The sequence below is a fragment of the Cavia porcellus genome, unplaced genomic scaffold, assembly GCF_034190915.1.
Source record: "Cavia porcellus strain 051 isolate PalLab524CR breed Dunkin Hartley unplaced genomic scaffold, mCavPor4.1 scaffold_2, whole genome shotgun sequence".
Lineage (NCBI taxonomy): Eukaryota > Metazoa > Chordata > Mammalia > Rodentia > Caviidae > Cavia > Cavia porcellus.
The window spans coordinates 111,017,790-111,042,109 of NW_026947485.1; the positions used below are offsets into that span (position 1 = coordinate 111,017,790).

Here is a 24,320-nt window from a genome sequence, read left to right on the forward strand (position 1 = left end):
TTGATTAAATTAACCTTGTATTATAGTTTGGGACAAAACTTTGGGGAGGGGGCAGGCACGGTGTCGCATGCCTGTAACCCAGCACTCGGGAGGCTGAGGCAGGATAATTGCTGAGAGTTCAAGGTCAGTCTGGGCTACAAAGTGAGTTCAAGGTCAGTTCAAACTACACAGTGAAACTGTCTCAAAAAGACAAAGCAAACAAACGTTTTAAAAAATGATCAATACTTCTATGTGCAGAACTGAGTAGGATCTGATCTAAGAGTTAAGATAATAAAACATCAGATTAGCAGCAGGAAGCATTTTCCACCTTCCTTTTGACTTGGACTGACACGGCTACAGATCCTCAGGAAGGTACTAAAGGCAGGAAGGCTCTGAAGTTCAGGATCAGGCAGATAGGGATTCAGAAAGAACAGAGACGGAGGTTACCGAATGGAGGGCTGAAAGGAGCACCTCAGCTCTGTGCCCACAGCAGCATAAAGGCACAGCACATGAGGATGGGGAAATGCAGAGGGCAAAAGGAAAAGGCACAGTGGACAAACACGGGCATAAAAAGGCAATCTGAAGGTAGCTGACCCAGAAGCCACGTGCACAGTGGACGGTGCTTCAGTAGTGTTGTGAAGGTTAGGCCTGAGTTGCTGCTTAGGAGGAGGACATGGACCACTGTGTTTTCCTTTCTCCTAACATCACAAGTATTGCCGTGCTGCTCTGCCTAGCGCCTGCCTTGTGACCAAGTATTTGCAGTAGAATACTGCTGAAGCAGGCTCCCTGAGAAATATTTACTGTGACATTTGCGTCAGAATTATGAAAGCAAGTGCAGTTGCCTAGTCCTTTAGGACTGGCGGCTCTGGTGGCTGACTGCAGAGGCCTAGAGCCAGAGCAGACGTGTGATGGTGCACAGGGACTGGACTACCAGGGATTTTGTTGTACATAGTAGAGTGCAAGGGACCTGCAATGGCTTCTTTCTGCAGGGCAGTTGGGTGTCAGGCCCTCCTGCTGCTTTCATGAGGGGCAATCAGAATTCATAGAGCTCTGTACCACTTGCTCCTGGAAGTTCACTGCGTTAATCTGGCCAGACTAAACTCAGCCAACAAACTTACCATTCCGTGTCACCCTGAACGGGGTGAGAAAGAAGCCGAGAGTCACTATGACCTGCGCAGGTCCTCGGCCACCCAGCAGGAAGAACAGCACAAAAGCAGGAAGGCACAATCAATCCCCAGCCTTACTGCCTCATAGCCCAAGAGGACACAGAAAGAAGTACAAATCAGCAGAGGCAGGGAACGTACCCATTTGGTCATCTGTTTGACCACTTCAGTGGAGACAATTGTTTCATTTTACTTAGTGCTTTTTCTTTTGTATTTACTAATTAGAGTACATATTTTTTGCTTTTTAAAATTTTTAATACTTTTTACTTTCCTTGCTAATTTCCTTTTTTCTCCTTCTAATAATGAAATTATCTTACTTGCTATTTTATTTCTACATTTTATTTTCTCTCTTATTCCTTTATCTCATTTATTTTGTCTTATATGTCTACTTTTAATTCTTGTTTTGGCTGTGTGTTGAGGGGTCAAGTATGCACGTGCATGTGATGCTAAGGATCAAACTCAGCACAGATGCACAGCACTGAGCTATATTCCCAGTCCTTTTTATGTTTTTGTTTTTAGACAGCGTCTCTCTGTGTTATTCCAGAGAGACTAACACAGACTAACTAATTTGGTGTCTTCTTGCACATCAGAAGGCCCATAGAAAAGGCAAATGAGTCCAACAGGAGGTTCTGGAAAAGACTTTCTGGAGGAGGAAGTATAGGGATTTCCCAGAACAAAGGGCAATGGGCAGGGACCAGCGTGATAGGAGCAGAGCATTACCTGCAGTGTGCAATTGCAGTAACCGGCAGTATGGTGCTCCTGTGCCTGGCACAGAAGACTGAAGCGAGAGAAGTCAATGGAGGGATACGGGGTGGAGGCATCAGAAGATGTGGACATAAAGTCTCAATCTTCTTCCATAGGAAGTCGGTCCTGATTCTTGTGGAAAGGAATAACATGGGCCAACCTTTGCTTTAAGAAGGCAGTGAAAAAAAAAAATTGGACAGATACGTAGGAGAAGGACGGTAATAAGACAAGAGCCTTAGCTAGATTACCACTGCAACTGCTTTCCTTCAGGGCCTGATTGTAAAGCAGCTGCAGACTCACTAAGAAAAGGCTCAGCAAATCCTTTTTACCAAGGCAGGGCGGTGATGTTCACAAAGGTGCTGTCTAAAATGTTCTGTGGAAATAGCTAAAATGAAAACACCATTGTATCTGTAATACTGACCTTCAATTAGCCCCAAACCCAAAGGATTAGAAATGTATCCCCCCACTATGCTAGCTAACCATACTGGAAAGAGAAATTATTCTCCCAGACTTCTAATTTCCTGGAGGACTCCAGTGAGCACAGCACACAGTAACTTGTTAGTATTCAACTCAAAGAGTAATTTATTAAGAATTATTTTCTGTTCATATCAAAATCTGGCTGACATTTTGTTAGTGGAGTGGGGCTGCTTCTTAGCACCTGCCCTGCTTTTTCCAAGCAAGGGGCACCACGGCCACTGTTTAAAATGTGACTGCTCTGAGCCAAAGGTCTTCTTGACTCCACCTCGCCTTCACAGTTTCTTTGTTGGTGTCTCTGTGGGGCTCATGGACTGGAGCCAGTGATCTGCTGTGGCAGGGGTAAAAAAAAAAATACAGTTCTATTGAGCTTGTGGAGATTTTAGCACCCATTCACTGGACCCTCTTAATAGTTGCTGGCCTGAGGATGAAAATGCAGCTGGGACCTTCCGCAGTGGCAGTGGTCACAGCCACTCTGCCACATGGGCCTATATCTGGTTCATATGCAAGGTTTCACATAGCCCAAATTTGTTTTTCAGGAGAAATAGTTTGTTAGGTTGTCAGAATTCAAACCTATTTTACTCTTCAAGCTCTTAAACACCTAAGACTCGCCATAGCCATTTGTACGCCCAGAGGAACCTGGAGTAGTGTCTGCCCTTGGAACTCAGTGAGGGTTGGGGCTCAGAGCAGGAGCTCCAAAGTTCACCTGCAGGATTCAGCTCAGCCCTGCCCCTTAGTACCTGGGCTTGGCCACGTGACTCGTCTGCTCTAGGCCTCAGCATCCTCACAAGGTTTCTGAGAAGGCTAAATGGATGCAGAGCTCTCATAACACTGTTTCACTTTGTGAGTCCCAGGGTAAGTTTTCTAAACAGTGACAATAGCAACAAAGTCAAACTCAGAGCCAGAGAGAATCACAGAAGTGACCTCCTCACCTTCCATATCTGAAAAATGAGACTCAGAGGTGCTTGATGTCTTATCTATGCTCTTCAGGTGGTTGGGAACAGAGCTGAGATGAGCATTTAAGCATATCTGACTCTGTGCAATGCTCTTTCTGCTACACACTGATTCAGAGACAGCCTTAGCCACAGGCATGGATTTCAGGTCTTTGCTGCAGTACTTTAAAGTTTCAGAAATGTCCTATGACAAGGACAGACATGAGAGGCAGTATTGCTTTGCCCCACTGGGACTTCACTTACTGCTTTAGGAATTATTTTTTTTAAAGCCAAAAGTGAGTGCACATAGGTCAGTAACAGTGGTTCAAGGACAAGTGAACCACTCCAGGAAGCCCAAGGAAGTTATCTGTAGGGTGTGTGTGGACAGCCTAGAGCTGGTCAGCTGAAATTCACGTTGTACATTCTGTGTCCTTCCAGAGAGCCCTGCTGATGAAGAGGAACAGTGGTCAGATGACTTTGTAAGTATTCATTCCTGGGATTGAGCAAGAAGGTACAAGGATGCATGGGAGCCTTTTGTAGGGCTCGTTTCTGAACTACATTTCGGTCAGCTGAGAATCCCAGAGGAGACAGAACAGACAGGGCTGGGCAGGGCAGCAGTAATCCCATAATGGCTGATGACCAAGCATGACCTGATGTCAGGCTAAAAACTTTACTGCATTACCTTATTTAATTTCCACCACAGCCCCACGAGGTAGGTATTCATGTCCCATCCTCAGGGCTGGAATTCACAGTACTCAGCAGCAGAGCTATGTATATATTAAAATATTTCCATGTCATTTGGCAAATGCCTCTGCCTTAAACTCTCCAGTGCTCTATCGCCTCCTGACTCCTAGGAAGGAGCCTCAAACAAACAAAGAATTAGTACCTGGCACAAGAAGGTGTCTCCAGAACCAGGCACTGGAAGTTTAAGTAACTTGCACTTCCAAATTCAAACCCAGGTCCCCAGTTCTCAGAGTCAGACTCTTTACTCTAAAGTGCTTGCTGTGGTCAGAGCATTAGTAGAGCTCTGAGGGTCACGAAGTGACAGAAAGAATTGGCCATGATAACATTTGGCAGTGTGTACCACAGTGAATCAACGACCTCCTAGAGGCATCTCCATGGTCCTCAGGGCTCCTACAGTCACTTATTTCTTAGACTGAGTCTCATAAGGTATTCTAAAAATCTTTTTCTTCACAATGATTATTCTTTGGTTTTACTACATTTGTCCAGAATATTAGCCTGCTCCAATCTGAGCTTTAGATTTGAAAGAGATCCAAAAGGTTGCTCACCCAAAGACATACCCAATTCACAGATAAACAAACTGAGGCCAAGATAATGGCCAGTACTTTCCCAGTTACTCAGATCTCAGTGACCAGTGGAATGAGGCACACATAGACTTTCAGCCAGTGCCTAGAGTTGAACCTGAGCCCATCTCCAGGCTGTGTACCCCATCCTGAGTTTATACAGTTTTAGGAAACAGAAACAGAAGAAAAAATGAAGAGACCCTGATCTCTCTGCCAGCCACTTGGACGTGAAGTTCCTCCTAGGGCCCAGCAGCTATTGATCCCCAGAAGCGCTGCAGCTGCGCCCTCTGCTGGCCACAGCTCAGGGACATAGTTGCCACAAGAAGAGGCAGGGAAGTCTCTCTCCGTTTCTCCATCTCTCTATTTCTCCAAAGGCAAGAACAGAAAATGAGCTTGTTCCTAAATAAAAAGGGCACATAGTGGGAATTTAGAAGACACAAAGTAAAATCACCCTGGAGAGGAGGAAATAACTTTCCCCAAAGGCAAACAGCCAACCCTTAGGATTGTGTGAACAGTCACTATTATTTTTACTTCATGAGATCTCCACTGCACGTAAACTGAAATGCAGACTTGTTTCTAAGCCTCCAGGTCTGAACTGTTATAAAACTGAAGGTGGAATGAGACAGGCCGAAAAGCAAGAGCCACATTCATTCCTGGGAGGCCATGTGTGGATGAGGCGTGTGACAGGAGTGTGTGCGGGCAGTGCAGCAGAGGTCAGAAGACCCATGTCCTCAGGCAGACTAGTGCATGCAGGAAGCGCACACACACAGGTGCCTGGCAAACAGGCACAGAAGCTGTCGTACTGCATCTGGGGAGAGGAGTTGAAAGGTTGAAAAATTTCACCTTCCCCAGTTTTATTTTTAAAATAAACTAAAACAGAGGGTAAATTCTCCGTGAATTTCAAGCCTGGCCTCGGCCCCTCAGCTTACCAGCTCTGCTTATAAAAAAGCAATGCTCTGTCCTGAAGGGAGCCCCTCTCCTGCTATTATACCAACATTTTCCTTAGCTGTCGGTATTCATGGTAAATAAAACTTATTGGTTATTGGATCTTTTAAATATCCTTTTAAAACGCATTTTATCATCTCCTGTTCTTTGTCCACATGCAGTTTCAGGCACTCTCGGGGTTAAAGAGTGCACACACTCCCCTAGATGCTGCAGAGGTCAGAGGCAGGAAGGCTTGCCTCAAAGTCAAGCTTTGCTTCTCTTGAGACACCTAACCAACCTCCCCCAGCCTTGGCGTCCTGATCACAGCACCGGGGAACTGCACTCCCTAAGCTCCTCCTAAGACTGGAACTGTCCTGCCGATAAGAAGCACGGACAGGGATGCTGAATGTGGTGTCTGTGTTTTCAGGACAGTGACTATGAAAATCCAGACGATCACTCAGACTCCGAGATGTATGTGATGCCTGCCGAGGAGAACGGGGATGATAGCTATGAGCCACCTCCAGCTGAGCAGGAGACGAGGACGGTTCACCCAGCCCTGCCCTTCTCCAGGGATGAATATGTGGGTGAGGCCATCCCCAGACACTGCACCTTCTGCCTGTTGCGCCTGCGGGAAAGGGGGAGGCAAACTCGCTGCTGCCCAAGGGCCCACTTCCTGTCTCCCATGCTCAGTGCTCCAAGCAAGTTGGCAGGGTGCTCATAGCTAATAGACCCAAAGCAGTAAAACTTCCCCATTCCAGGGGCAAAGTAACTTTGCTACATCAGGAACACTGACAGCAGACAAAAATTAATTAGAAATTAAATAATAAAGCACACCTGATAGTCCCATGAGAAGTCAGCCCCAAGATTAGTGTCCATTTTCCTCAGGGCTTTTTGCACACAAGGTTCTGGAATTTCTTTTAAGAAGTCTCTACATGACATTGATGACCTCCAAGAATCCCTGGGGTGACTCAGCCACCAGCCCTTTGCCTACGCTGCATCTAAACTAGAGTTTCACCTAGGCGTTGGGTGCTGGTGAGGAGGTCTAGACCTGGAATTAGTATCATAGGTCAAATTGACACAGCTCAGGTAACACTTTAAGGGCTGGCTCTGCCTTTTATTGCCCATCAAAAAGGAACATGTGTCCTATTTAGCAGGTGACTAAATTCTCCAAAAGTGAAGAGAGCAAGTGTGTCCAAGTTGCTCAGTACAGAGTGTTCCTATCAGTGAGGCCTCCATCTGTCCTCCTGCCCTAGCTGCTTCTGTGTCTGGTACCTAGTACTGCTTGTTGTTTCAGTCCACAGTTGATCTATTGAGCACCTACTAGGTGTCAGAACTGTATATTAAGCAATGAGCATTCAGCACCAAGGAACATGTACAGACATCATCCTCAGTCCTGAAAGGAGGAAGTGAGTCCCAGAGAGGTTGAATAACCAGCCCAAACTGGTGCAGCTCATGAGTGGTAGAGCCGTGGGCAGAACCCAAAGTCATTCAGCTTCAGAGCCTAAACTCCTTCTCAGCCCAATACCCCCTGAGAAAGAGGGTGTGGGCCATTGGGAGTGAGAGGCAGGTGTCACAGATTCCTAGGCCAAAAAAGGAGTTCACAGATTCCCCCATAAATTGGAGAAATCATTGATGCTGAAGGAACATGCATGTTGACCCAGATGCATAATCACTACCCTGGATACACCTGAAAATCACTGGGGGAACTTTTTAGACCTGGAGCACTAGAGCCTGCCCAGAAGTTCAAATATAGTAGGTATGGGGTGAGGTCCAGGCCTGGGCATTTTTAAAGCCCCCTAGTGGCTACAATGGATAAACCAGGCTGAGATTCACTGCCCTTCAGAGTTCATGAAGCCGTCCACACACACTCTCTTAGACCCCATGCTATTTCTGTCCATTGCATTCCAATGAAGATATCCTTCCGAGTTTTATCATGTAAGCCAGTGGACAGTTGAAACTATCTGCCTAGTATTTTGGTTTTGCTCTTCGAGAGAATGCCCCACTGATCATTTGTAGCTACACAGATGCCAGTGTCTATGTTTTCTAGATCCCCATGATTTCCACACCTGGAATGACTCAGAGCATCTTACGTTGTTTTTTGTTTGTTAAAGACAACCGGTCAAGCCAGAGGCAGTTTCCACTCTTCAGCAAGACTCTTCCCACTAAGCCCAGCTGGCCCTCGGCAAAAACAAGGATCTCTTCCACTCTACCAGCCCCAAGGGCTCTGCCCAAGCCTCAAGTTCCACCCAAGCCCAGAGACCTTCAAGATGAGGTAAATTAACCTGCCCTCAAGGCTTCCCAGAACCCAGAGGGAAAGAAGGAAGTGGCTGGGACCATCTCCTTGCAGCAAGCCTGCCTTATTCCAGATCCCGCTCCTTGACTGTCCCCCTCAAACCCTCCAGCGTTAGACTGGAAGATTTTGTTTTCCCAAAAAAAACAACATACAGCTTTACTTTAAGTGTCTTAATCCTCTAGAGGAATATTGTGTAATGTTAGTACCGAGTCTGTTCATTTCCTGTTACCCTCTGTTCTTCCTCCCTTGGATTTGCTGTGAATCTTTTCTTTCTACCAAAAGATCATCTTCCACTGTCTGTACCCTCCGTGCCTCTTGACCCTACTCCTGCCTTGCTTTCTTTCCTCTGCCTTGTTTTCTCTCTGTGATTCCAGTTGCTGCTTGTCAGAGCGGAAGGGTGATGTGGGACATGTCCTAGTCTGGGGAAGACCCTGTGTGCCTCATGAGGAGCTCACCTCTCATTTCCCTCTGACAACTAGCACACCTTTTCCACCTCTAGGTACCCAGACACTCTCTCATGGTGATCTCATCAATCTCTCCTTTATCCGTGCCTACTTTTATGAATATTTCCTTGGGAATTGCTGCCCTTTGAGAATGAACAGATGAACTCATTCACCCTGGTACAGTGATGGATGCTGAAGCCTGTTTCATGGATTCTGGAGTATTTGACCTTTAAATGAGGACAAATACAAGCCTGAAGCCAACCATTAGGACAGCCTGACAAGTGCAATGGCCTGAGAACACTTAATCATCATAATGCATAATTATCGCTGCTTCTCTAAGGAATAACTCGTCTCTAAGTGCCTAAGTGATACAACTATGGCTTCCATATCTTGTTCATGACATCACCTTGATATAAGTTGTATTTGGCAAGACATGGAAAAGCAGAACTTTTAAATCAAAACAGGGGCATCATCTAGGCCCAAATTTCTGATTTGATCTTTCTACCTCTGTGATTTTGGGCAGCGAGTAACTGCTGGTTATTTTGAGGATTTAATAAGAGGCACATACACAGCACTGAATGCTGAGCCTGACACACAGAAGAGGCTGAATATCTGCTAGGTTCATTTTTACAGAAATCCTGTTGTCTCATCTGTCCTGAAGACCAAGGCCCTGGAGGCTGCCAGCCATGGCCTCAGAGCTCCTGAACCTTCCAGCAGACTTCTGGCTCTGCTGTGAGTCCCTGGCCCTTTTCCTCTGTCAGAGTCCCCACCAGTCCTACAGTGCACACATCACTCTGCACTTGCTTCCTATTCCTGTACCTGCGTGCCTCTGAACACATCTCAGTTTGTGACACCTGCTCTAGGGACAACATAAGGTAGAAAGTCCGCAGACTCAGAGGGAGAAGGTGTGGTTTGTCAGTCTTCAGTCTGTCAGCCTGAAAGGTGGTGATGTCTTTTCAAGGTGGGACCAGGGTGATGAGAGGAGCTAAGCATGGAATAAATAAATTTGCTAGGGTCTCACTGCAAATTCTAGCAGCAGTGGTCAAATACATAGAAAGACATGGTTTCAGACACAGAATGCAGTGCTTATGGTAGGTTTTCTTCATTTATGTGAAAAGAGAGAATGCAGTCCAATACGACAAGGCAGAGTTCTGTTAACAGCAGCCTGCAGGGTGGTGTGAGCAAGTCTGCACTAATGGGAGAGGAGAAGGATGAAAGAGGCTATTATTCTGGGTGGGCAGATGGAGAACCAAGATAAGAAAGAAGTTAAGAAAAAGGTGGTGGTGGGACAAGGACCAACATTCAAACGAGGCTGAACCATTAGATGGAAAAGGAAGTCAAATACAAACATACATAGAAGCTAAACAAAAATATTTAGAGGAAACAGTATTTCTGCTGGTGCTGCAAGTGGCTAACGGTTGACAAATGCCATGTATTAACTGACATTTGAGCATTTGGTAATACGAGCTTATTAAATCCTCATAACAACCCTGTGGAGTCAATACTCATTGCCATCTCCATTTTGTTGATGAGGACACCAAGGTGAAAATGGGTTAAAAAGATTTGTCCATGGTCACAGAGGGAACTGATAGAGCTGGTATTTGAACTCAGGTAATAAGATTTTGGAGCTTAGGTACTAAACAGCTACCCTGCATCAACCACATTTCCAACACACAATGAGGAGAGAACGGCTCTTCGTTCAACATTTACTTCCCTGGGGATTCTGGTGCTCATAACAGATCCCTTTTGTCTTTACAAGGCAGAGCAGGTCTGTGCTTAGAGGGCTTCATAATTGTGGTCTTTATGTGACTTCTGGACAGGTTACTCATCTGTCAAATCCCTCCACCATAAAATCAGGATAAATACTGTACACCTAACTTAGAGGGCAGGTATTACTGTAAGAAATCATTAAAATAATGCATATGAAACTATTAAATGCATATGTAAAACTATTAAATGCAAATGTGAATTGCATACAATAAGGAAAAAAACTTATGGGCACTGAATAGTTAACCAAAATGACTCAATAGATACATGGGTTACAGGGTAGTGGGCTAGTGAAAATAAGGTGAATTTGCATACTCCTGGTTTTGTAGCCTGAGAGGAGGAAACACACAAACAAGTATATTTTAATGCTGGGACATCTAAACACTGGCATTGACCCAAATGATTTCAGAAGAAATTATTTACTCACACTTTTTCACTACTCTGTTATAGAACTGAGGGGTTTTTAATACATGTAGGTTGGGGTAGTGAAAAGCTACCTGACTTTAAAAGATCAACTATTGAGGTTGCTACCATGAAGATTCTGTGATTTATTATTCATGGAATAATACAGTTTGTATTAGAACATTGCAGTGATGCAAACATGGGCTTGTTAGGATAAAAATTTTGATGGTTTTTGATTATTTATTTTGTCAATTTTATCAATTTTAAAGAATTGACCTGCAATGCTGGAAACAAACATATATTCCCTCTCTTTAAATCCCATCATAGAGAGAGGAGAACCACAAACAGAATTTGCTGGGACTGGATCAAGTCTTTTTTTCTACCATTGCTCTTTTAGAATAAAAAAAAAAACTCAGTTTCAGAAATATCATCATTTTAAATAAATCAGTTGCTAGATATTGCAGATAAAATAGTTCCTGTTGAAGGGGAAGAAAGAGATGGAAAATAGCAATTAAATGAAGAGAGGGCAGAAATAGGACAGAGGAGGGGAAGGATGCCAGGGACTAGAATGTGGTGGGTGAGGATGTGGATCATGACTTCTTGAGCTCTCTGGATCCAAATATCGATCTGTTACATTTCAAGTATGAGGTTTTGAGTCGGCTACTTTATTTTCTCTGTGCTTCAGTTTCTTCATTTTAAAATACATCTGATGATGTTGGCTTACTAGGTTAGTTATAAGAGCTAAATGAGATAATGTTTGTTTCTTGTTTCACCCAACATTCTTCTTATCTACCTAGCATGGAACATCGTAACATTCACTTTTAAGATCAGTTTTCCTTTTCTGTATTTTATTAATATAAAATCACTCATTCACAATATTCATGGTCAACTGATTATTGATAGGGTATTAAGATAATTCAATGAAGAATTATTTTTAAACAAGTAATGCTAGGAAAATTACATCAACACACAAAACAGGGAAATTGAAACCTCATCTCATACTATACACAATTTATCTAGACCTAAATGCAAGAGCTAAAAATATTACACCCTTAGAAAAAACATAAACAGAAATCTTCCTGGGCTTGAGTTAAACAGTGATTTATTCAATGCGACACCAAAAGTACAAGCAACGTAAGAAAAAAACAGGTAAAATGGACTTCAAAATTTAAAACTTTTCACCACAAATGATAGCATTAAGAAACCTACAGAATGGGAGAAAATTTTTACAACTCATACATTGTTAAAATACTTATATCTAGAACATATAAATGATTCCTGTAATTTGAGAATAGAAAAAAATAAATCACCTTCCACACCCTAAAAATAAACCTCAGGGATTGATATTCTAAATGGGTATGAATCACCTTGAGGAAGCCCCGAGTCGCCATCCTAATCCCCTACAGAAAGTCACTGCTCTTTAAGCATGCCCTCTTGCTAAGTGACTTACTTCCACATTTGTCTCTGACTTGGTCAATTTTACCTGAACAGTCAATCTTGTTGATTGACCATAGTTCTGTCCCACCTCATGCCCATCTGCCTTGTGAGTTCCCATGTTTTCTTCCATCTTGGATCCCTCTCACCTCATGGTTTTGTTCTATATAAGTCCCTAGAAAAGGCTGAGTCTTTGGCAACCCACTTGGAACCTCTTCTGTCTCTCTCCCAGACAGAAGCTTTCTTTGCTCAATAAATATATCCTGAGCTTAAAAATAAATAAATAAATATTTGAATAGACATTTCTCCAAAGATATGCAAATGGCCAATATGCACATGAAATAATACACAATATCATTAGTCATCAAGGAAACAGAAATCAAAACTACAATAAAATACCACTTCACACCGTTAGAGTGCCTATACTCAAAAAGACAGAAAATAGCAAGTATTGGTAAGTATGCAGAGAAACTGGAACCCCCATATGGTGCTGGTGGGAGTGGCAAATGGCAGTCATTTTGGAAATCAATTTGCCCACTGGTTAAGCTGCTGAATATGCAGTTACCACGTAACCCAAGGGTTTTACTTCTAGGTGTACTCCAAGAGAAAAGAAGGTCTATGCAAAAACATGAACATAAATGTTTATGGCTGCATTATTCATAACAGCCAAAAAGTAGAAACAATCCAAATGTCGGTCAGTTGATGGATGAATAAATGAAATTTGGTCTATTTATATAATACAATATTATTTGGCCATACAATGAAGAAGTGATGCATACAATATGGTAGAATCTTGAAAGCATCATCTAAGTCAAAGAAGACACAAAACATTAGATATTATAAGATCCCATTTATATGTAAAGTCTGGAAAGAACAAATTAGTGGTTGAAGAGGGCTGGTAGGGTATGACTAATAGGTATAAATTGTGTGGGGGTGGGTAATAAAAGTGTTCTAACAGTATATTGTGGTGAGGACTACACAACTTGGAATACAGTTGGCCCTTCATATTTGTAACTTAAACACCCATAGAGCCAGCCAACTCTGGATAGAAAATATTTTCACAGAGCTGTATCTACACTCTATAGACTTTTTTTTGTTATTATTCCCTAAAAAATATAACAACTATTTACTCAACATCCTAGGTATGTTAAGTAATCTAGAGATTAAAGTATACAAAAGGATATGCTTTGGTTATATTCAAATGCCATCCATTTAAAATATGGGATTTGAGTATTCATGGATTTTGGCACGCTTGAGTGAAGAGGTCCTAAAACAAACAAATACCTGTTAGACACTGAGAGAGGACTATATAGCAGAACACACCAAATTATAACTGTTACACATCTCATGGTATGTGAATTATATCTCAAAGCTTTTTTAAAAAAAACAACTCTTTCATACATTCATTCAGCTATGAATATATAAGTGTTCTCATAAATTTTTACATTCCCTTTAGGCTGATTATGTGATTCCTGTGGATGATAATGATGAAAACTACATTCACCCCACAGAAAGCAGTTCACTTCCATCTGAAAAAGGTAAGAGTGAGGTTTTAAGCTCCTGAAAACATCTAGCTATGATGGGGACACACCAGGCCTTCACTAGGGACTCAGAAATGACAGTGCCCAGGCTTCTCTCCTCTGAGCCCACAGCATATGCTTTGTGTGGTGGAGCAGGCATCAGTGAGCAAATCATTTCTGGATTGCACAGCCTTTCCTTTCTCTCCTTCCTCTTATGTGATGAAATACTGCCATATCAAATTACTAAAACACCCAGGTTATTATCTTCAGCTGCCCTCACTTAGAATAGATTTCTCATAAAACCCAATACAGAAATACAAGTCACCCTGTTGCCCTTATATAGTGCACCAGGAAGAGTTTCTGTGCGCTATAAACATTTTCACTATAAACATATTCTCTGCATTCTGGTTTTTTAAATTTTCTGGCATCTCAGGCTATGAGGAATGTTTCATTTGTAAATCTTACATGAGATAACAAATGCTATTACAGACAAATTATCTTAAAAAGGCCAGTGCCACATAGCTTCAGGCTGGACACTGAAATAGGATATGTTTACAGTTGCTACAGCAACACCTTGGAGAGGTTGCTACACCTTGGAGAATATAATCTCATGTAAGTGATGCATCTTCAGGTAATACTACTTAGATAAGACACTCATCGAATAAAGTTAGTAGTCATGAGCTTTTAATTCTGCTTTCATGTAGCAATGCTCTGCTGTACCCCCTAAAGTCACCGGCAGCTTCATCATCGACCTCAATTACCCACATATGCATTACTACAAAACAGCACATATGCGTTACCTTTTATCTCCCACCATATCCCATAGAATTTGTGAGTTGCCTGTGGAAGGAAGAGGGCATGGGACTATTAATTTGGCCCTTCTCCACGCTTAGCTTCAATATATTTCTCTCCATAAAAAACAAAACCAGACCTGTTATGTCCTAGGCCTCCAGTTTAGCAAATCACCAAGCAAATAATCACTATAACAAAATTCCTGTTGCAAAATAATTTGAATATTCCTGTGTTCTTCAATATATCCATTCTAAAAATTTCTTCTTAAAAGCCTTTTCTGAATTAATTATGTGTCTAATAATGGGAGATTATGCCATTCTTTGCAAATTGTTTCATCTATCATTTTTCTCTGCATAGAAATTTTTCTAAGTGGAGTAAATCTGTATCACTTATCTATATTTTTGGGTTTAAGCTCCCATGGTGAATAGATCGACTAAACCAAACAACTCCTCGAAATCAGCTTCTCCTTCAGGAACAGCTTCAGGTAAAGAATATATATGTTTTGGTTTGGTTTTTAATCCATTTTGAGATACAAAATTCAGATTAGATATAAAAAATAATCATTTATGTTTCCAAATTTGTTAGTAAATGGGAAGAGATGATTTATTCTCATTCTTATCTGCTCTCTGGCAGCACCTATGTGGAAGGGATCTTCACCCCTTGACCACTGGACTTTGTTATCCAACCTTGCTGAGCACTATGCTGGTTTCTCCTGTCTCCTTCTCCTGGTTCAGGATGTCCTCAGGGTTTGGTCCACAGCTGTCCTTTCTGAATATTATGGTTCTTAAAAGCTCGGAAGCTGAGCTATATAGACCAGGGTCCCCCCCAGGTACCAGAGCTATCGTCTTGAGCCTGTACTTCACTTCTCCAAGGATCAATTTTTCTTCTGGACAAGGAAACCATAGTTCCTACATGTGGCAGTAAAATTCTGAAGTTGTGACAGGGACTGTCTTCCCACAACACTTAACAGTCTGAGAATTACTTCTCACAGCTTTAAGTTTCACTCATTCTTACAGCTTTAGCTCCCACGTCTGAGCCAGTAATTGTCTGGTGTCCAGCCTTGACCTGGCTTTTGCCCTTGATCAACAGTCTGTCACTAGCCTCCCTTACTGGCATGCTGGTTCCTCCACACATGGTGGCCTCAGACACTGAGTCTCAAAGTTTCTATGCTCTCTCCAAAGCCCACTGTTTCTTTATCTGGAATTTGCCTTCTGTTTCTGTTGCCACAACCCTAGGCCAGGCTTACTTTGTCACCTCCATTCTTCTTGTCTGCCACCATCCCCCAACCACATTACCTGGCATGCTAGCTGCTCCACCTTGGCATGTTAAGGCCAGATAATTCTTTGTTTTGGGAACTTCCCTTTGCATTGTAGGATTTTCGTCAACATCCCTGGCCTCTCCCCACTATATTGCAGTTGAATCTACTGCATTTCCAATTTTTCCCTTGGAGTAGCCTAACCAAGAATTCCAAAAGCAAAGGATGTGGCAGTGAGGAATATTCCTGGTGTACCAGCGAAGGAGTTGTCCTACCCCAGCCACACTCTGGGTTGGCTTTGTCCAATAGCATTAGGAGGGCATGGCCCATGAGATAGAGGAATTGTTCTGCATCCAGCCTCGGTACCCACAAAACCCCTGCTCTATTTCCTTTATCTTCCCCGTCCTAAGAGAAGCAACAAGTGAACTGACCTACTTTCTCAGTCATGCCCCAGAAAACATTCTGAGGTCTTAGCTGAAGAGGAACATGCTGCCTAGGCTCAAACAGCCTTGATTTAAACCTCTGTCCTCTCTGAGACTCTGCTTTTCCTGTAGTTCATGAGGCTTAGAGAAAAAACAGTGCCTTTAAAGTGCTGCCAGCTCCCAGATGCTGTGGTGATCGATCACAGCAAGACAGTGAAACAAACAACCGTGTTCACTATGATCTTTTATGAGTTTCAATTTATATATAATAAAATTCATCCATTTTATGTGTACAACTTGATGACTTTTGTAAACCATTACATTTATAGAATAATTAGGTAGCCATCACCATATCCCAGGTTTAGAAACTTTCTATGCCTAGTCTATTCTCAATAGATCTTTTTTACAATATCCATTTTGCAACTCCAGCTCCAAGCAACCATTGGTCCATTTCCTGTTGCTATAGATTTTTCTCTTCTAAATAGATACAGTCATATACTGTTCTATCTTTTGCATCAGATTCCTTTCACCCAGCATAATGCTTCTGTCTCTCAAACCTTTTTGACCTGTCCTCAGCAATATTAGAGTTGGCTTATCCTTTAAAAATTTCACAGTTAGGGGACTGGGGATTTAGCTCAGTGGCATAAGCGCCTGCCTTGCAAGCAGGCAGTCGTGAGTTCGATCCCTGGTACCGATAAAAAGGAAAAAGACAAAAAAAAAAAAAAAAAAATTCACGTTATCCCACAATTTCATGACAGGCACTCCGAATTTGATAGGGTAAAAAGTGATGTCCCTATTTCAGGGAGAGGGTAACTGAGGTACAGTGGCTTATAAAAGGTCACCCAGCCAGTTTAGTGACAGACAACAAAGACAATGAGAACTTGTCTTCCAGACATAAGACTGTATGTTCTCCGCCAGGTCCCATCCCGAGCAGGGAGGCTTCCCTCTTCTCTGATTGCCAGAAGATATTTATGGAGACAGAAAGGAGAGAAAAGTGTGGACTAATTAGAAATATGAAGGAAAGGGAAGCTTAGTTTAAAAAAAAAAAACAGTCTAGGCGGTAGGTTTGACGAAGGTAACAGACCCAGACTGAGTGAGCCTTGACATTTAAGAAGAGAGAAGCCCCTGTGAGGAAATCAACCAGACATTTCTACTTCCTTATTTGCCAGACAAGATGTTTTCTTTTTTTAATCTTCCCTGAAACTGTCCCTTGAAATGTATGAGTCACCAAGGGTATTTTATCAGAGCCAATTTAAGCATTCAGTTTTATATGCCAGCTAAACTCGACTAGACCCATATTACATTTCGGTTCATTGTCACATACAGTGCAAAAATTCCAAATGTAGCCTCTTTTCCAAAACACTTTTAGAAATTACATATAGGACAGGTGGCCCATAAATAGGATGACATTGGAGGTTACCCCACTTCCAGGGTGCTGGGGAAATCAGACATACAGCATTGGGACCTCATACCCATGCTGCTGCCACCATCCGTGAGAGTTTAGGAAAATCAGTCCCGTGAGATGTCATGTGCGGATGGAGTGAGCTCTGACTGCATGCTGGGGGCCTCTACCAAAGTCCTTGATCATGAACTTTGCCATCTCTATTTTTCAATATTTTTTAGACTTTGTTCCCTTGCAGTGTTAAAATGAGAGGACCCAAAGGTGTACATGTCTTCCCTGTGTCTGAGAAGGAAGAGGCTGTGTTTGTCCCTCAGACCTCTTCCTCTGTGCCCACCATGGCCTTTAAGTACTTTACACAGACTAGCTTCTCAGTAACTCTTGGCAACTGATTGTTAATTTAGTGTTTACTTATGTGTGCTCTATCTCGAAAACTGCAGCAATATATACTGAGGTAACAGGGACAACCTGTGCTTAGGGTATTCCCCGTAAGTCCATTAGGAACTGTGCGCTTATCAATGTAGTAGATTCTTAAGAAAATCAAATAGTTTGATTTGACTCAGTGAGGAGCTTATCAAAGGCTTCCTTATATCACTGAGCAGTAACGTGTCAGCAGCCAAGCGTCTGCCTGAGAGGAAGCGATCTGCAGATGCCGAGGACCGGCTCTGGCCTCTCCTCTCCACGTCTGCCTTCGGACGCTGCAGCCTAGATCTACCTTGCCTCTCTCATAGCCTCCTTTATAATGATTGTCTGGATGTTATCTTTAGATAGGGGAAGAGAGGTTAAATGCAGGGTTCAAGGTCCTCCAGGTCCTTTGTATGACTTCAGAGGATGGAATTTGGGGAGTGGCCTTCTACTTGTCTTGATTTGTTCATTTGTGTCTTGGCCAAAGGCCCTGAGAATTTGGCAATAAATATCCTGAAGTGATGTGAGGTACAAGTACAACATTGAGGCAGGGCTAGGGATGAGCAACCTTTACTGTCTCTGGGGAACAGTGAGTTTTAGCCTTTAGCGTTTAGTGTTTAGCTTTTAGTGTGGCCACATTGGTACTGTGCATGCAGATGGTGCAGGTGTGAGCTCACCTCCCCGAAACCCCAGAATCAAGGGCTTGGGCATGCCCCATGGGTGTGAGGATGAGGGCCTTTAGAAATGTTAGTATGGAGTTTTAGATCTTTGTCTTAGTTGTGATCTTACACATTGATGTTTGAAAACTGTATCATCACCTGTGCCCACAATTTTCTGCCACAGCCTCAGTGTAACTAGCTATACACATTTAACCGAAAGCAAAATCACATTGTTTGTATGTCTCTGAGTCTGTCAGAAAGCCTCACTGAGACCACCATCCACAGGAGCAGAACAGGGAATGACCTGCGTGTGTGTTTGTGCAGGTCGAAACAGCGGGGTCTGGGAATGCAAGTCACCTTCATCTGCTGCACCATCCCCACGGCCAAGGGCGGGGTGAGTATCTGCTGTGGGCAGAGGCTCAGTGACATTAAAACGGATGGAATGGTGGGCACCTGCTGCCCTGCAGATTCCCATTAGAAATCCTCCACCCCTATGGCAGTCTGAACAATGGCCCAGATGAACCCCTGTTGAAATCAGAATCTAGGGGTCTTCCTTTCTTTAGGGCTTTAGTTAAATCTTGGACTTACTACTTAGTGTTCCACACAACATCCTAATTTTCAGAAGCACTAGTACCTAAATAGTTTCAAAACTACCTAACAGGTTTCATTTTCACTTTCTACTCCTTGGCCCTTTAAATAAATGGGCATACCATTTATAGCATACACTAGGGTACATGGTCAAAATAATCCTGCTGAAGCTTCTGTCCATAGTGATAAGGAAGAGTTGTTCTTTCTTCCAGAATCTAAAAGGGCTGTGTATGCTGTCAGGTGAGGATTATTGTGTTAAAATTATACATACTGGTCTACATAAAATTACATTGGTTTAATAGGTTATTTTAAAAACATATATAAATATGTCTAAATCTGGTTTGCATAATTATAATCTTAATTCTGCCCCTGTGGAAACCCATGAAAGCAATAATTTCACAGTTTATTAACCAAAACCATGCATATCTCTCATGGCTCAGCTTTATCATTTGAAGTAAGTTACTTAGTTTCTCTAAGCCTCAGTGGTAATATCCATTTTAAAGGATCATTTTATTTTATTTTTTAAATTTTATTTTAAAGAGAATAAAATCAAGCAAAACCAAACAGAATAAAGCCAATCAAAATAAGACTGTGTAAATGACACAGGACTTAAAAACAAGGTAATAGGAAATCAACAATGGTTACCATGCCTCTTATTGTCTTCAAAATGGCTGCCTCAGACATAGCAAAATCAAACAAATCAGAACAGAATAGAACCAATAAAAACAAAACAATGAATGCAATACAGGACTTCAGAACAAGACAATAGTAAATTCAAAATGGCTACCATAATAATATATCTTGTTTCTTAATTTTTTTTTTAATTGGTACCGGGGATTGAACTCACAACCGCGTATTTGCAAGGCAGGAACTTATGCCACTGAGCTAAACCCCCAGCCCAATAATATATCTTGTTATCTTTGAAACAGCTGCCCATGCCATCAGATATAATAAAGTCAAACAAGATAAAACATAATAAAACCCAACCAAATAGTGAGAGCGATACAGGATCTTGATACAAGATAATAGAGAATTAACAATGGCTACCACTTTCAGAAGGAGATCACCCATATATGCTACACTGCATATTGTTATCCTCTTACCAATGATTAGACTACTGGTTTAAGCCTGCAAAGTCCGTGAAACACTAAACACTACAAGAGTTAAGCTGTATTTTAGCTCATTATCTATCAGCACAGCCTGTGTTTCTCTAGATCAGCTGGTTGCTCATGGAAGTGGGAGGTGTGGGTGGGGAACACTGGCTCTTCTTGTCTCTCTGCCTGCATGCCAGAAAGGTCTGGTGTCTGGCTTTCTCCCTGCCAGCAGGCACATGGCGCTGACTCACAAGAGATCTTAGCTTCTTGTTGACTTCTTGTTCACCTCTCCCGCAGTTTGCAAATGGTGCCAACTCACAGGAGAGGGCTTTTGTCTGACTCTCCCCTAATAAGCCTGCACATGGTGCTCTCTTTCTTTTCTTTTCTTTTCTTTTCTTTTCTTTTAAGAGGATAAAACCAAGAAAAATAAAACAGAATAAGACCAATCAAGATAAACTAGTATAAGTGATACAGATCTTCAAAACCTTACTAAATCAGCAATAATTATCATAATACTTTTGGTTGTCCTCAAAATAGTTGCAGATACCTTCAGACATAGTAAAAATTGAACAGAACAGAATAGAAACAATAAAAACGAAACAATGAATGCAATAAAGGACTTCAAAATAAGCTAATAGTAAATCCAAAATGGCTATCATAATATATCTTGCTATCTTTTAAGTAGCTGCTCATGCCATCAGATTTAACATAATCAAACAAAACAAAAGAAATAAAACCCAACCCAAGAGAACAATGAAAATGCTATAGTTTCCAGGTGGGGATAACCTCCTTGTGAGGCCTGGTTCTCTCACCTCACAATCCATGAATGGCGCTGATTCACTTAGAGAGGTTTGGGTCTGGCTGTCCCCATTCTGGCAGTGATCCAAACTTGGCACTGGTTTCCAGGCTGGGATCACCTCCTTGTGATGCCGAATAGTGCTGACTCTTAAAGGATTATTTTAAAAGATTTAAATAACTGCAAAGATCCAGTTCCAAAAATCTCATTTGCTCTCAGTAAATCAAAAGTTTAAAACATTTCAACTCTCTGACAGAAATATAGTGAGAGATACAGAAGGGGGAAGGGAGGGAAGGAGGGAGGGAGAGGTAGAGAGGAAGAGGGAGAGACAGAGAGAATTGAAAATACCAAAAAGAAGCATAAAACCTTAGCAATATTAGATTCCGGACTATGTTGGAAGCAAGACAAACAGTAACATTAGCGGAGGAAAGGACCTTCAAGACCACAAGTCACATGGGTTTCAAACTCCTTTGGCCTCGGATCCCGTCAGATGAAATCTTAGACAGGTGTTTAGTAAAGAATAATCACTTCGATGCAGGGCAGAAATTGATCCTGCAGAAGGTGGTAGTGGCTGAAACTCACTTGATTAGCTGTCTCTCACCTCGACTCGTGCCCTGGGCAGGAGCCTAGATTGCTATCGGGAAAGAGGAGGATACATATACACTTTGAAAACATGCTCTAGGTCCTGATTTCACAAGTGAGAAAACAAAAGGTCAGACTTGCCTCACAGCCAAAAGAAAGGACCAGAGCTCACCAAATAATTAGTAGAACTGAAGGAAGAGCTAGATCCACTGACCCTGGTAACTGGGCTCTTGCTTATCTCCTGTTAACCCCTCCCCATCTGTCAGTGAGTTCTTCTGGGGCTAAATCCTACTTCCATCCATATTTGCCTTTGAAGGATGGTCTTCCTCCCTACTTGTGCCTCTTTCATTATTCTCTTTACATCTGAGAGTAAGGTAAGTCAGCTCCACTTCATTGTCCTTGTGCTTTAACACAGCGCATCTCTTTTTATTTCCCAGGAAAGTAACAGCTACACCACTGAAGACAGTAAGTTATCATTCATTTAAAAACGCTCCCTATTTCTTATAGTTTTTTCTTATCCATTTCTTTGAAGTTGAAAATGCTTCTAGCTATTTTGAGCACAGAAATCTTAGTGACTGAAGCTGCTTGCTCTGACACTCCAGAGGAACTTTGAGTCCTCAGGCAGCCAGGAAGGTGCTACCTGAGAGAAGCTTGTCTTTGTGCATCCTGGTGGCTTCATTGTGTACAACTGATCAGATGAAAGCAGCCAGGCTCCCTGTCTCCCACCACCTCTGTGGGTACCTCTGCATTCATTTCCTGCCCCATGATTCCTGAGCCTCTGTTCAGACACAGAGACTCAGAATAAACTCAGATTCTGGCCAGAACTGCAAGGCAGACCACCTGACCCTATTGTGGAATTTGAAATTGACAATCATTTAGCAAGCCCGCACAAGGCAGAGTCATGAGACCAAAGTCATATATATACCAGGTATCCACTGCACTACTACTAGCTAGCTTCTGGGAGACACAGTATTCAATAACTCTGCTGACAGCAGAAAGGGCCCCACACCAGGATGACACTGTTCTTTCTATGAGGCATTTCCAGCCAGTTAACAGTTCATGTAGACTTTGGGCTGGGAACTATGCATTTTTAATTGCTCTTGTTACAACGTGGAAGAATAGCTATGCATCAAAGAAAACTGCCGAAATATGTATTTAATAAATTGCTTGGACTTTTACTTCCATTTTCCACTATATTTAATATCTTTGTCTTTTTCTTAAAATAGACTGTGGTTGCTTCTCATAAGAATGCATCAAGCGTTTCTGAAGGTAAATGTATTATTTTAAAGGGTGAGTATCTCTGAAAATAATGTAAATATATGTAAATGTAATTTTGAATTTCTTTCATTATTTATAAAGCAATTATAAACATAAATCGAATTTTCTAAACAAAATAGTCTTTCACTTTGCAATGAGAAGTGTGAGTAACAAACCTAAGAAACTGAGCATAGTGGGTAGGAGCAGACTGTCCTCCATCTACCTGCTCATTTCAGATAGCTCTAATTGGCCAGAAAGCAGAGCTATGGTCCGGGACCGGTCTGAAGGTTGATTCACATATCTTTGAACTAAATTTTAGACAAGACAACGTCTTTTTTAAAACTCTGTTTATTTAAGCAAATTATTTTAAATTCTTTTAAATTTAACAAATTCTGTTAAGTTTTCAAAGTTCAAATGTCTGTCTTTTGAGTACATCTTCAAAACTCTTTTATATCTTTTAAATCAGACACTTAACATTATTTTTATAACTTCCTCATTTAAAAAGTATTAATATTTAAAAAATATTTACTGGGGGAAAAAGAGAAAGAAGTTAAATCATACATAATATCAACACTCAAAATGTTATGTAGATACTCAAGTCCTGCATCCATTTAATTCCACACTTGAAGGTACCAATGTTAAAAATGGGAATGTTTGCACCATTTCCTAAGTTAATGTGATCACGCTGACACAGGAGTTGCTGGGTTTTCTGAGGAGGGGTCTTTTCTGATTCACTGAGTATGCACTACAGTTCACCTCTGTCCTTCAATTGCCCCATTACATTTTTTCCACCCCACTTCCCATATCTTTTCCTCCCAGGTTATTATTTCTGAGGTATCCCTTCTTTTTGCTGCTTTGTTTTCTTCTTCCTTAGTTCACATGGACATTCCATGCATTTGTTGCATGTCCTTCCATTCCTTGCAGTTCTTCTCCCTGGTAAGCAGGAAGCATAGAGCCATAGAGACCTCAGGGCTTCTAAACTTGTTGGAAATAAACACAACTTCTGCAAAGATCATTGCTTTGGCACTTCCAAAAGCTAGGCAAGAGTGAGGCTTACGGAATGCCTGCAGTTGGGGTGTCCTCCTTTGCTCCCTTTTTTGGTACTTATTTCAAGAGTAGAGGGAGTGACTCACTAACCCAAAGAAAGGGAGCTGCTTTCTCTCACTTCAAGGAAAGACTTCAAGAAGGGCTGGCAGAGGCAGTGCAAAGTTCAAAGTTCAAAGGTTGTTGGACCTAATTTGGTCATTGTCTGTCATTTGCAAGTTAACAAGGTTACAAGGTGGGTCGTTACTGCTGTTTTGTGCTACTGGGAATCAAACCCAGGCCTTGCCCATGCTAGGCAGGTGTTCTAACACTGAGCTACACCTCCAACCTGAAGTTACCAAATTTTTAAAGAGATGAGCAGAACATTTAACATGGCATCTGAAAGTAACCGGCCACACATTTGAAACATAATCCTGTGAGCTTCATAGCTTTCAAACCTAGGATTTCATCCTAGGAAGTATACCACAATAAACTGAAACTTATCTTACTACTCACAGTATTTGAATCCACGTTCTTACTACGTTTGTTCTTTTTAGGTTTCTTTCCCTCTCAATCTTTATTCCATGTAGGCGACTCAGCATATACCAAGATTTTAATATATTTCCAGCCAGGAGAAAGAATAAAGCAGTAAAATCATTAGTGATCACA

General features: G+C 41.9%; 1 protein-coding gene across 5 annotated transcripts in view; it reads left to right on the top strand.

Moving 5' to 3' along the window:
- Nucleotides 1-24,320, top strand: part of Blnk (B cell linker) — a 102,630-nt gene that overhangs the window by 65,593 nt on the left and 12,717 nt on the right. For 2 of the 5 annotated variants that reach the window (XM_063245147.1, XM_063245143.1), the window contains 8 exons: nucleotides 3,731-3,771; nucleotides 5,948-6,104; nucleotides 7,632-7,792; nucleotides 13,316-13,397; nucleotides 14,584-14,655; nucleotides 18,597-18,705; nucleotides 21,809-21,836; nucleotides 22,598-22,661. In XM_063245147.1, coding sequence (XP_063101217.1) covers nucleotides 3,731-3,771; nucleotides 5,948-6,104; nucleotides 7,632-7,792; nucleotides 13,316-13,397; nucleotides 14,584-14,655; nucleotides 18,597-18,705; nucleotides 21,809-21,836; nucleotides 22,598-22,661 — 714 coding nt within the window. The remainder of the gene's footprint in view (nucleotides 1-3,730; nucleotides 3,772-5,947; nucleotides 6,105-7,631; nucleotides 7,793-13,315; nucleotides 13,398-14,583; nucleotides 14,656-18,596; nucleotides 18,706-21,808; nucleotides 21,837-22,597; nucleotides 22,662-24,320) is intronic. The other 3 variants (XM_063245144.1, XM_063245145.1, XM_063245146.1) reach the window with 3 other exon arrangements.